Source organism: Apium graveolens, chromosome 6 (assembly GCF_009905375.1).
Source record: "Apium graveolens cultivar Ventura chromosome 6, ASM990537v1, whole genome shotgun sequence".
In the NCBI taxonomy this organism is placed as follows: domain Eukaryota; kingdom Viridiplantae; phylum Streptophyta; class Magnoliopsida; order Apiales; family Apiaceae; genus Apium; species Apium graveolens.
In genome coordinates this window covers 15,890,500-15,902,000 of record NC_133652.1, presented here as the reverse complement: position 1 = coordinate 15,902,000, position 11,501 = coordinate 15,890,500, and the positions used below count along the sequence as shown (strand labels likewise).

The 11,501-nt window shown below is 32.9% G+C and overlaps 1 protein-coding gene across 2 annotated transcripts; it reads left to right on the top strand.

The window, feature by feature from the left end:
- The first annotated feature begins 4,210 nt into the window (after positions 1-4,210).
- LOC141664153 (piriformospora indica-insensitive protein 2-like) lies at positions 4,211-7,826 on the top strand. 2 transcript variants are annotated; one of them, XM_074470047.1, is made up of 3 exons: positions 4,211-4,471; positions 5,736-5,961; positions 6,542-7,826. In XM_074470047.1, exons 2-3 carry the CDS (start codon positions 5,740-5,742, stop codon positions 7,748-7,750), a joined length of 1,431 nt encoding a protein of 476 aa, XP_074326148.1. In that variant the 5' UTR covers positions 4,211-4,471; positions 5,736-5,739; the 3' UTR covers positions 7,751-7,826. The 2 variants fall into 2 exon arrangements, with proteins under 2 accessions (XP_074326148.1, XP_074326147.1); XM_074470046.1 differs by lacking the exon at positions 4,211-4,471 and having other exon boundaries at positions 4,497-5,961.
- The last annotated feature ends 3,675 nt before the right edge of the window (positions 7,827-11,501 follow it).

Here is an 11,501-nt window from a genome sequence, read left to right as displayed (position 1 = left end):
AGTTATATCACAAACTTGTAATACTGGATAGAATGCAGTAACATGTTTGTTGTTAAATAATGTGACGAGGTGGGCAGCTGAAGTGAACCAGATTTACAATTGCTCAGGATTCTCCACATTAAAAAACCTAATGGGCCTGGAGTACAGGTTATGGGTCGGCACCTAAATTATATTTTTCTGGTTGGATTTTTCCTCCAGTTAAATAGTAATTTCACGTGTTGGTGTCGGTCTGCTGCGGCAGTGACACACGAGCCTATTATAGTGATCCATATGATACTTAATACGGCGAATATTGATCTCAGTAGTTATGCTGAACTTCGGAGAGAATCCGAAAAGTTGTTAACCCTAACGCATCAGTTGATCAAGGATCACTGAATGTGGGGTTATTGAAGATTTATATTCTTCCTTGGGCCTTTTATGGTTGTACCAGTAGGTGAGCCAGAAATGTAGGTTCGTGTGAACCATGTAAATATTTTAGAGAAATTCGGTAATTGAATTTTTAATGATAAGAACCACGGGAAGTTCTTTAAACATGATATTAAAATCTTATAGGTTTTAATGAATGACGTAAAACCTGCTCAGATGAGAGGTAGTGACACGATACGTGTTTACTGTCTGGTTTGATAGTAAAACATTTATCACTCGTACTCGTAGTCGAGTCAATATTGAAGCTAAATAGAGAGATGTGTGCTCGATAAACTCAAGGGTAAATCCAACTTAATACAGATAATTAAGATGGTAGTGAATAAATTTGATGATGAATAATCACCGGGCAAATTCTGTTTGCAACGTGAATATTCATGAGGTCGTTGCACCTTACTCGCATTAAATAAATGGAGTAGATGCAGGCTTGAGTTGCGCTCTGAGAGAGATGCAAAACGATTGTGATCAGCTCAGACTATCACTGAATTTGAGGATATTAGTTACGAAGGGCTAATCGTTCCTTAAACATGATACCACAAAAGGAAATAATTAAATTTCCTATTAGTTTTGGAATATTTTCTGACATTCTGTAAAATATTAAAATTGTGGGGTATCTAAAATAGAAAATTATTGAATTTTCTATGAATAGTGGAATGTAATGAAACATTCTTGAAAATAATTGAAATGTGGAGGTATCTCGAAACTTGATACCAATACCTCTGTTGGTAGCATGAGATCCAAAATCAATTGAGATATTTTGGATGGATACATAGACAATGGTTGAGTCTAATAATATCCGATATATGAATCTAATTTTTGAGATTCGTAAGAATACTATTACAGAGTTTAGGAATGCTTATGCGATAAGCTAGTAGATCCTAGTAGATCTGTAATTAAAAGTCATCTAAATGAACTTACGAGTTATTGGATGAATGTGAGGATGAACCTGCAGAAAGCAAAAGACTTGGATAATTGCTAGTCCCGAATGTCTTGATAATTTGCTTGAAGGTGAACTCGTAAATTTAATAGAAGCAATGCGCTTCTCGTATAATTTCTTGATAAGTGAATATATCAAGAGAAAATTTGACTATTACTGAGAGTCAATAAATCAAGATTTTCTAGCACGTGTACTAGAAAATGGATTGTGCATGTTCTCTCTATGTCCTTTGTGGGGGAAAGGATGTTAAGAAATAGAGAGAGTGGTTCTGTTTGACAAAATCTTGTTTAAAAAATATATAGATCTTCTTACGAGATAGAAGCATTAGGACCCAAATGAATTTTTAAATTGGGAAAATATATCTGGGTCTGAAGGAAGTATAAGGTCAGACTGATACAAAAATATTACAGTCGAAAGTGATGACCTTATATAATTTATGAAATATTCTCGAGTTTTGAGAATAAGGTTCATTAAGATGATACTAAAATTATCGTATTGTGAAATTTAAAAGTGCATCAATGAACATTGAGATGGTCTTTCTAAATAGATATTTGGAGAAATATCTATTTACGTGAACCCGAGGGTTGCTCTAGATAAAGCAAGAGTAGAAAATCTGTATTTTCGGTGATCATGTTGAGTGAAACAACATTGACACGAAATAATGGCATATTAAATTTGTTATTGCTATGATAAGCAATAGCTTCAAATAAATGACATGGTTGCCATTTTGAGGACGCTCAAAATTGGTTGCTATGTGAATAAGGATTGCCAGTTTAAGGATGCTTAAACTCGGTAATGATGCAAACTGAAATTGCTGGTTTTTGGGACGCTAAAAGCTGGTAATATCAATAACAAGTGAAGCCTTAAGTAATAACTAGTAAAGTTATTTCATAAATGTGAAATATGTCAATATGAGATGTCAAACTGATTCAAAATCAGAGAATTGACAAGTGTGCATGTGTTATTTACACTTGATATGCAAGTCATAATTGATTGCATGTGAGTGATCTGATCATTACGAGAAGTAATGACAAGAGGATCATCTCTGAAAATCTTGATGAGATTGAAAAGTTTTATTTGAAGATTACAATCTTCGTGACTTTAAAAGTTTTAGATGATACATGTCACATGTTGGTGATGTGAATTTTGAAGAGATCAACGAAGCTAAAGTTGTCATAGCTGGAATGGATTTATATTTATCCAAGCGTAGCTGAACAAGGATCTCTCAAGAAGGATTGCAAGTCTGTTGTACTTTTTAAAATTGTACAAAATTAGACATAGGCTACACAGTTGGTAAACTGGGTAGATGCACGAGTACAATGGAAATTGGTCACTTGGAAGTGATTGCAATGAGATTTAAGGTGTATGATATGTGCTCGTGAGCTTGGACTGCAATACGAAAGATATCTAATTGTACTATGTGATATAGTATGTAAATTAGATATTTGACTTTAAGAACTTAAAAGTCATTCGAGAATACATTTCACACTTAGCAGTCGTGTCATGGAAATCCTAAACTTAGCTCGATTCATGATGGAATACGAGTCTGGTGCATAAAATAAATGCAGTTAAAAGGCTGAGTAGCCATTTTGTAAGGATATTCCTAAATGACAAGGAAAATGTGTCTTCAATATGCATATATCGTGTAATCAATATGCAAATTGGGAGATCACATTATTGTGTATGAAATGGTATGTCTCACATCTATGATGAGGACATAATACCATTAAACAACTATTCTCAACGAGAATTATCATGATTGACTATGTAAAGTCAAATGATAATGTTTGGATCCACTAACCAGATGCTTAAACAGAACGAATCTGTTTAAGACAAGGGAATCTAGTTAGACCGAGAGATAGTTGTCAAATCATCGAGAGGAATGAGCCTTGCCTATTGCTTAACGGCGTCATGGTGGACACCCAACCTTGCTGACTGGAGATCCCAAGAACTTGGTTTAATGGGACAACTAAATCATGATGACAAAATCACTGTGGGGGTAACCCCTGACCTATTTCTATGATGATGAAACAGTGAGACCCGTAAGGTACAAGGTTAAGCTTTATGCTTTTAATAATCTTTGACGAATACAACGATTTCAAGTTTGAATACATAATATTCGGTTGAGTAAACACGAGTTACTCTATAAGATAAAGATCACCTATGTAAGAGAGAAGTATGGCCGTTTCAAAGGAGAATTGCGAGGCACAATTCTTTAGAAACTCTTGCAGAACCAGGACGATGTTCCAGGGCCAAAATGGACATAATCATGAGAACTGAATGAGTCAGGAAATATATAGTGACGAGTATGTCATCGTTTACACAAACGGTCGAACAGTTCAAGGACATCGCGTCATACTGTCTACCAGTAAAGTCGATATACTTATTTGAGCGAAGGTTCAAGGAGCATTCTCTACCTATCGTATGCTATATCTGACTGCCAGAACTATCACTAAGTCAAGCTCCACATCTGTCTGTCTATGTGGTGTCTATGTGGTGCGTGCTACTGGACCATCAATCTCATTTGTGGGGGATTGTTGGATAAACTTAGTATTTTAGACTAAGTTGTGAATCATTTTGAGACTCTATATGAGTGAGACACATTATGTGTTAGTGGTGTGTATTTATTGGAACGTATTCTTCTCTTCGAGGGGATTCCAACGCATATTAACACGCTCAAAATGAGTAAAAGGTGAATGAGAACTGATGTTCCAAAGTTTTACCTTTTAATTTGAAAAGTGGTTTTGTACCACATCGAGAGTAGCACAAACCTATTCATTAGTTTTTCTTATAAATACCATGTACCACATCGAAAAGAAAAACAAGTCCTTTCAAGCCTCTCTTTATAAATAGAGTCTTAGGGCACCAGTTTTATTAAGTCAAGGAAATAAGAGTCATCTCTTTCATTCTTGGTCTCTTTAGTCTTAAATTTTTTCAATATTCCGGTGATAGTTCTCGGGCTCAGTTCAAGTTCGCTGAGAGTATATTCGATCTATCGATTATACTAATATCTCGTTTTATCCTGGGAAGCAGGTCGCTAAACACGGATGGTGCGGGGCGAAACTGCTTTAAGGAGACAGTTTTCTGGACTCGAGATTAAATCCAATCTCTGTTTGTTTTCTCAAACCCTTCTCCTAATTTAATTGTTAATTCTTATATGCTTATGTGATTTAAGAATTAACAATGTTCTTATGAATTAGTTATATATTAAATATATATATAATAATGTCTTTATCGTACAAGATTGATAACACTTGTTTTCTAAAGAGTCTAGTCATATATACGTATGTATCAAATTTGAAGGGAAGCAGAAATGTGTACCTTTCAGAGTATCTCAGTGCAGTCCCCTGTCCTTTTCTATCAATTACAGAAAGGTAGTTTACAGCCAACAGCTTAAAAAGAGAGAAGAAAGTTACCCGGAGACAGAATTGAGAATCCTACCTTTGTCTTGCATGCAATTTACTACATCTACATCATGTATCATGTATCATGTATCATGTACCTCTTCTCTCGCCCTTCTGCATGCAACTTGGTCCCCTTAACATCCCCAGGCCCCAACACACTCCTTCAAACAACTTTAATCGAATGTTGATCCTCACAATTAATGTTGCCTCGCTGTCTAAATCTTTAATCTTTCAACTGCCAAACTAATGATCCATCCCTAGCTACCCAGTGACTTATTTACTCCATGCATCTTATAGGCTGAGTTCAGATCCTGACAGATAATTGTTACAACATATCTTATCGTGTTTATTAACGACTATAAGAGTAACATATTAATTTTTTGTGTGAATACCGAATCGATGACAAAATTTTAGATTTTTTTATTCTACTTAAACACACTCACACTCACACCTTATCTTCAACAATGTTTGAACCCTAAACGTGTAAAGGGAGTGAGGGGGTACGTACCTACGGCAAGAGGTAACTTTTAGAATCTTCACCTTCCAAACAAACATATATTTACTTTGTAAAAGATAGTTACTCAATGCTTTCTTTCGGTAAATACTGTTCTGATTATATAATTGACATTTCTATAATTACTTGTTCGTGCATGGATAACTGAGCTTATCTCCAAGACATTCAAGTGCTCTGAGTACTCTGCTACTCCTTAGCTTTGCTCTAAATATTACATAGAAACATATCAAAGTTTAGGACTTGCCTCTCCATTTCCTCTAAACCTTTTCTACCATCTTGATTCTTGACAAGAAGAGTGATTTAAAGAAGCAGTCTTTTCTGTTCATTTTTCTTTATACACAGAAAAACCTTCAGATCTTCTTAATATTTTTTTTCCCAGTTTAGACCTCTGTTTTGGCTCAAATTTTTAGAAGATTTGCTTGCATTGGAGTTACTTGAGGCTTTCATATTTAATTAGGCAAATGAAGAACTTCAAGAAAACAAGTTATGCCCTTTCTACTGCAATCTTTGTGCTTTACATGAGCAGTTTCTCCTGGTGTAATGGACAAGAAATTGAAACAGAAGGAGCTCCAATGGAGAAAAGAGAAAAAGAAGCACTTTATTCTACCATTCAAGGCTTTGTGGGTAAAGGATGGAATGGCTCTGATCTCTATCCTGATCCTTGTGGTTGGACCCCTATCCAGGTTGCTTCATATAACAATCCCCTCTGTTTATTTTTGTTTGTATAGTAATTTTTCTGAGAATTAAATGTATGCTCTTTTACAACACTTTATTACAACATTTGAGGAAAAAAAGTGACTTGCAGATATTAATTTCTTATAGAGATTGAAGTAAAAATATAGATGATTCACTCTAGCTCATAGGGAAATTAGTTTAATTTGCTAATTTAAGTGTTATGTATATTGAAGATGGACCTATTTGCAGTTTAGAATTTTTGACATGTTTAGTTGTTTACAGCAATATGTTCACTCCAATCAGCTGATAATGTATATACAGTTTATTCCTATTTTTGAGCTGCAAACTAGTCCCATTAATGAAGTAAAAAACAAATACATAGCTATTGTATCAATGATTGGTGAACAGGAGAAACCAAAAGAATAAGACAAGAGATTTTTAGTTTACATGTTCTAAGTACATATACTTAACACCACAATGATCTTCTTCATTCTTTTTGACTGGTTTCCTGTTAAGAATACTTTGAGCTTTACTGAACTCTAAATTGAAATTCAGTTGGTAATTTGTTCCCTTAACATTTACTTCCAGGGTGTTGCTTGTGATATATATGATGGCATTTGGTATGTCACAGCGTTGAACATTGGTCCAATTCATGAAAATTCTCTTGGATGTGCCTCAAATATGCAATTTAGTCCTCATCTGTTTGAACTTAAGCACCTCAAGTTTCTGTCGTTCTTCAATTGTATGTCACAACGATATCATCCAATCAGAATCCCGACACATAATTGGAGTACACTTTCTGGAAGCTTGGAGACACTAGAGTTTAGATCCAACCCTGGCCTTATTGGACAAATTCCCACCACTTTCGGTGACCTAAAAAAACTTCAATCCTTGGTGCTGCTGGAAAATGGATTAGGTGGTGAATTACCAACAACTGTTGGCAATTTATTCAACTTGGAGCGGCTAGTGCTATCTGGAAATCACTTCACTGGTCAAGTGCCAGTTATTTTTGGTAGACTAAGTAAGCTTTTAATCTTGGACTTGAGCAGAAATTCACTATCAGGGACTTTGCCTTATACTTTAAGCAGGCTGAAATCACTGTTAAAGCTTGATCTTAGCAAGAATCAATTCTCGGGGAATTTTCCCAGAGAAATTGGTAATTTCAAGAATCTAACTCTGTTGGACCTCAGCAACAACAATTTTTCAGGTGGCATGTCACAATTAAGGCCAGAAATGCGCTCCTTGGAAGAGCTAGTCTTATCAAGAAACCCCATTGGCGGAGACATTGCGAGGCTTAAGTGGCAAAACCTTCGAGGCCTAATCATCTTAGATTTGTCCAATATGGGGTTGACAGGAAGAGTTCCAGAGTCCTTTTCGGAGCTCAGGAGCCTAAGATTTTTGGGTCTTAATGACAACAATCTCACAGGTGATCTCTCACCAAAACTAGCAGCTTTGCCTAATATAAGTGCAATATATGTCCATGGTAACAATTTAACAGGAGAGCTTAAGTTCTCAGAAATGTTTTACGAGAAACTGGGTACACGTTTCGGTGCTTGGGATAACCCAAATCTTTGTTACCCAACCGGTGCATTATCAATTACCAAAATTCCTCATGGTGTGAAATCATGTCAGCAAGATGTCAATGTTTATGGGAAAAATGTAGATACAAGTTCAAAGTTTGGCAGCAATCAAGATTCCACAATGGTGGCTTCTATGGGAACCTCAAGAACTGAGATGCACTGGTTTTGGTGTTGCTTTGTTAATATGGCTATGATGGTGATAACTGGTGTTCTTTAACTTTGCTATGTGAAGAATGAGACATATGTAAAGAACTTTAATATTTATTAGACTCCGTTTTCATTTTTAAAACTTGAGTTACTAGCATTGGAAGGTTTTTTTCCCTCATCATCCACAAGAAACTAGCATTTCATAGGACTAAATGGTCAATTCAACCATAAAGTACAATATTATATTTATATATAACTATAAAAACTGAGAAAACTACAGCTGCAGAAGGTAGGGGCCTAAAGGGTATTGAGATGCATCAATGCATAGAAACAATCATACAATGATATTAATTGGTTGCGTACTACTAACTAAAGCTACCCCGACTACATATAAAGGTCAAAGTCTTTAAAGTTGAGTGGAAGGGAGATGAAGAAAGCAAATACAAAAGGTACAGCACTGTTAGAAGCTTCAAAGTGAATATAGAAATGGGGGTCTTATATATAAAATCCGAATAGTACCATAGTAACTCAGTTCGAGGCCTTTTTATATGTTCACAAGATGAGAAGTGAATCAAAAGAAGAGTCCTGTAGTCCCATCCCTAGTAACTGCTCTGTATTTCTGGCTACGCATTCGCGGGGATCGTTTTTTATATCTGATAACCCTAAAGAGGGAAGGCACACAGATATATAATAAACAATTATATACATGATTATATCCAAAAATCAGCATATTTCATTTAAATGTCTACAACCTCATAACAATACTCATATTGTGATCTGTTCCATAAACATTCTACTAATATCATAATTTAGCAATCATAAATTCAGAATAATACCTTATAAGTATCCTAGATCACCTATGGCTGTCAACCTGTCTTGGCTCTCCTTCCCTTCTCGCTTCCTTGCTTTGGAATATAGCCTGACCTTGGGATCGCCTGGGATATCCTCTAAAATACTTAATAAAATATTATATCTGTCTTAACAATTACTAAATATAGACATAGTATAATATTTACTTCGATCTCACAATATTTTCTTGTATAGAGATTGTAGAGAGAAAGGTTTAGCTACTCATAGAAAATTTATAAACAGCTATTTTCATTGATGAAAATTTTTGATATCCCTTAATGATTTACAAGATGACTTTTATAGAGTTTTTCAATCTCTGTTGATTCTACTAATTTCTATTTCTAAGATTCCCTTTTAATTTCCTCCGTTCTTTTTCTTTCCTCTTTTTCAAAAGCTGAATCCACTTTCTGTAATTTGTCTGCCATTTCACCTTCTTTTTGACTTTAGAGATAAAATTTCTGGTAAATGTCCTTGTCTTTTCTGCTGCTGTCTTTTTCTTCTAGTAACCTTTCTTCTGGTAAATGTCCTTGTCTTTTCTGCTGCTGTCTTTTTCTTCTAGTAACCTTTCTTCTTTGTTGCTGCTGTCTTTTTCTTTTTATGAGTAGCTAAACCTTTCTCTCTACAATCTCTATACAAGAAAATATTGTGAGATCGAAGTAAATATTATACTATGTCTATATTTAGTAATTGTTAAGACAGATATAATATTTTATTAAGTATTTTAGAGGATATCCCAGGCGATCCCAAGGTCAGGCTATATCCCAAAGCAAGGAAGCGAGAAGGGAAGGAGAGCCAAGACAGGTTGACAGCCATAGGTGATCTAGGATACTTATAAGGTATTATTCTGAATTTATGATTGCTAAATTATGATATTAGTAGAATGTTTATGGAACAGATCACAATATGAGTATTGTTATGAGGTTGTAGACATTTAAATGAAATATGCTGATTTTTGGATATAATCATGTATATAATTGTTTATTATATATCTGTGTGCCTTCCCTCTTTAGGGTTATCAGATATAAAAAACGATCCCCGCGAATCTGGTATCAGAGCTAGAAAATAGGCCGGAAAAAATGAACAGTAAATTACTGTAGCAAAATTTCGGAATGAATAATAACCGATGAATAGTAAAAAATGAATAGTAATTATGAATAGTAAAAATTAAAAATTAAATGAGACCTCCAGCAAAATTACTAAAAAATAAGAATAAAAGTTATAAATCTAAAATAATAGCAAATCTATTAATTTATTTTATAGTAGAGAATAAAGAAACAAAACAAATGTGTAAGAAAAATCTATATAGACAATTAATATATTTATATAAATAAAATAAATATTATATGGAAGACTATAAGTTAGAAAGTATTAAACTAATAGCAGATAAAAACTTTACTTTTAATAAAGATATAAATCAACATATTGAAAGTTGTAAAATAAGTATGCAAATAATAAATGAAAAATTAGATATTATAGCTAGGTTACGAACAATGTTGAAAGAGAGAGATGAAAAAATTAGAAGACTGGAAGAAGAAAAACTTTTAATAAAACGAGAAAAATTTATTAAAGAAACTAATTTAGAAATTCAAATAAAAGAATTAAAAGAAGTATTAACTGAACAATATAAATTAATAGATGATTTAAGGCAAAAAATTTAAAAAAATGAATTGGATAGATCCAAATGCAATAACTAGAAATAATAGAAAAATAAAAGAATTAATAAAAAATCAAGAAAAACTAGAAATAGAACTAGATAAATTGCAAGAAAGAAAAAATGAAATTGAATGGACAAGAGAAAATACGGATGAAATAATAAGATGTTATCAACAACTTGGAAATATGATAATAACATTTAGAAATAATAAACTAAGAATTCAAGGACTTAAAAGAATAATTTTATCGAGTAATATAACTGGATAATAATACAGTTTGAAAAAATGTCATTAGAGAAATCAAGTGAAACACAAGATGTATATTATCAAATGGATGAATACGAAGAAGGAACATCACAAACTCTAAGTTTTAAACCAGATATATATAATCAAATTCAAAGTGAAACAGAAGAACTAACAATAAAAAAGATATTCAAAACATCATATTTTGAAAGAAATAAAGAAGTTAGATATATAGCTCAAAAACATGAAAATATAATAGACATAGATACAATAAATGGAAAAGCAAAAATAAATTTAATAACAGATGGTTTGATAAAAAAAGAACTATCTAAATTAAAACAAAAAGAAGCAAATAAACTAAAAAATATTTATTTTGGAGCAATAGAATTTACAATAAAAGCATATTTTCAGAAAAATATTGATACTCCCATACAAATATATGTACTAGACGATAGAATAATAGGAAATATACAAGATTCATTAATAGCAGTAGTAAAAGGAAACTTAATATATCAGAAATTAAAATTTATAATACAACCTGATTTCAGCATATCATTAAGAGATGAAAATAAAGAAAGATCTTTAACATTATATTATAAATTAGATGGAATAAAAATGCAAAAGGGAAGTAAGGTAATTAGTATAGAAACTAAAATAGTATATGCTATGACTGGAAACCATCATGTAAAGAAACAAACGGAATTAGGAATAATAGTACCAAAATTATATAATGATATATTAGAAAAAATTGAACATAAAGAAGAATCTCAAATAACAATCCCAGAAGAATTTACAATAGACTTTAGTAATAGACAAATAATTCCAACACAAAGAATTAAACCAATATTAGAAGGATCTAGATTAAGTTTTAGAAGAGAACACAACCCTATAAATTTAGTTAGATCAATGAGTATGACCAGTAGAAAATTAGATTTAATAAAATTACCGTGTTACGAATCAGATAAATTAAGAATAAAAACAATAATATTTAATGGAATATTTGCCAAAGAAGTTATAACAGAAATAAATACCGGAGCAACAAAAAGTCAAATACATATAACTGAAGTTGACTCAAAC

Coding starts and splice junctions, on each gene's coding strand:
- LOC141664153 (XM_074470047.1), top strand. CDS start 5,740: ATGAAGAACTTCAAGAAAACAAGTTATGCCCTTTCTACTGCAATCTTT. Junction 5,962..6,541: donor GTGGTTGGACCCCTATCCAG/GTTGCTTCATAT, acceptor ATTTACTTCCAG/GGTGTTGCTTGTGATATATA.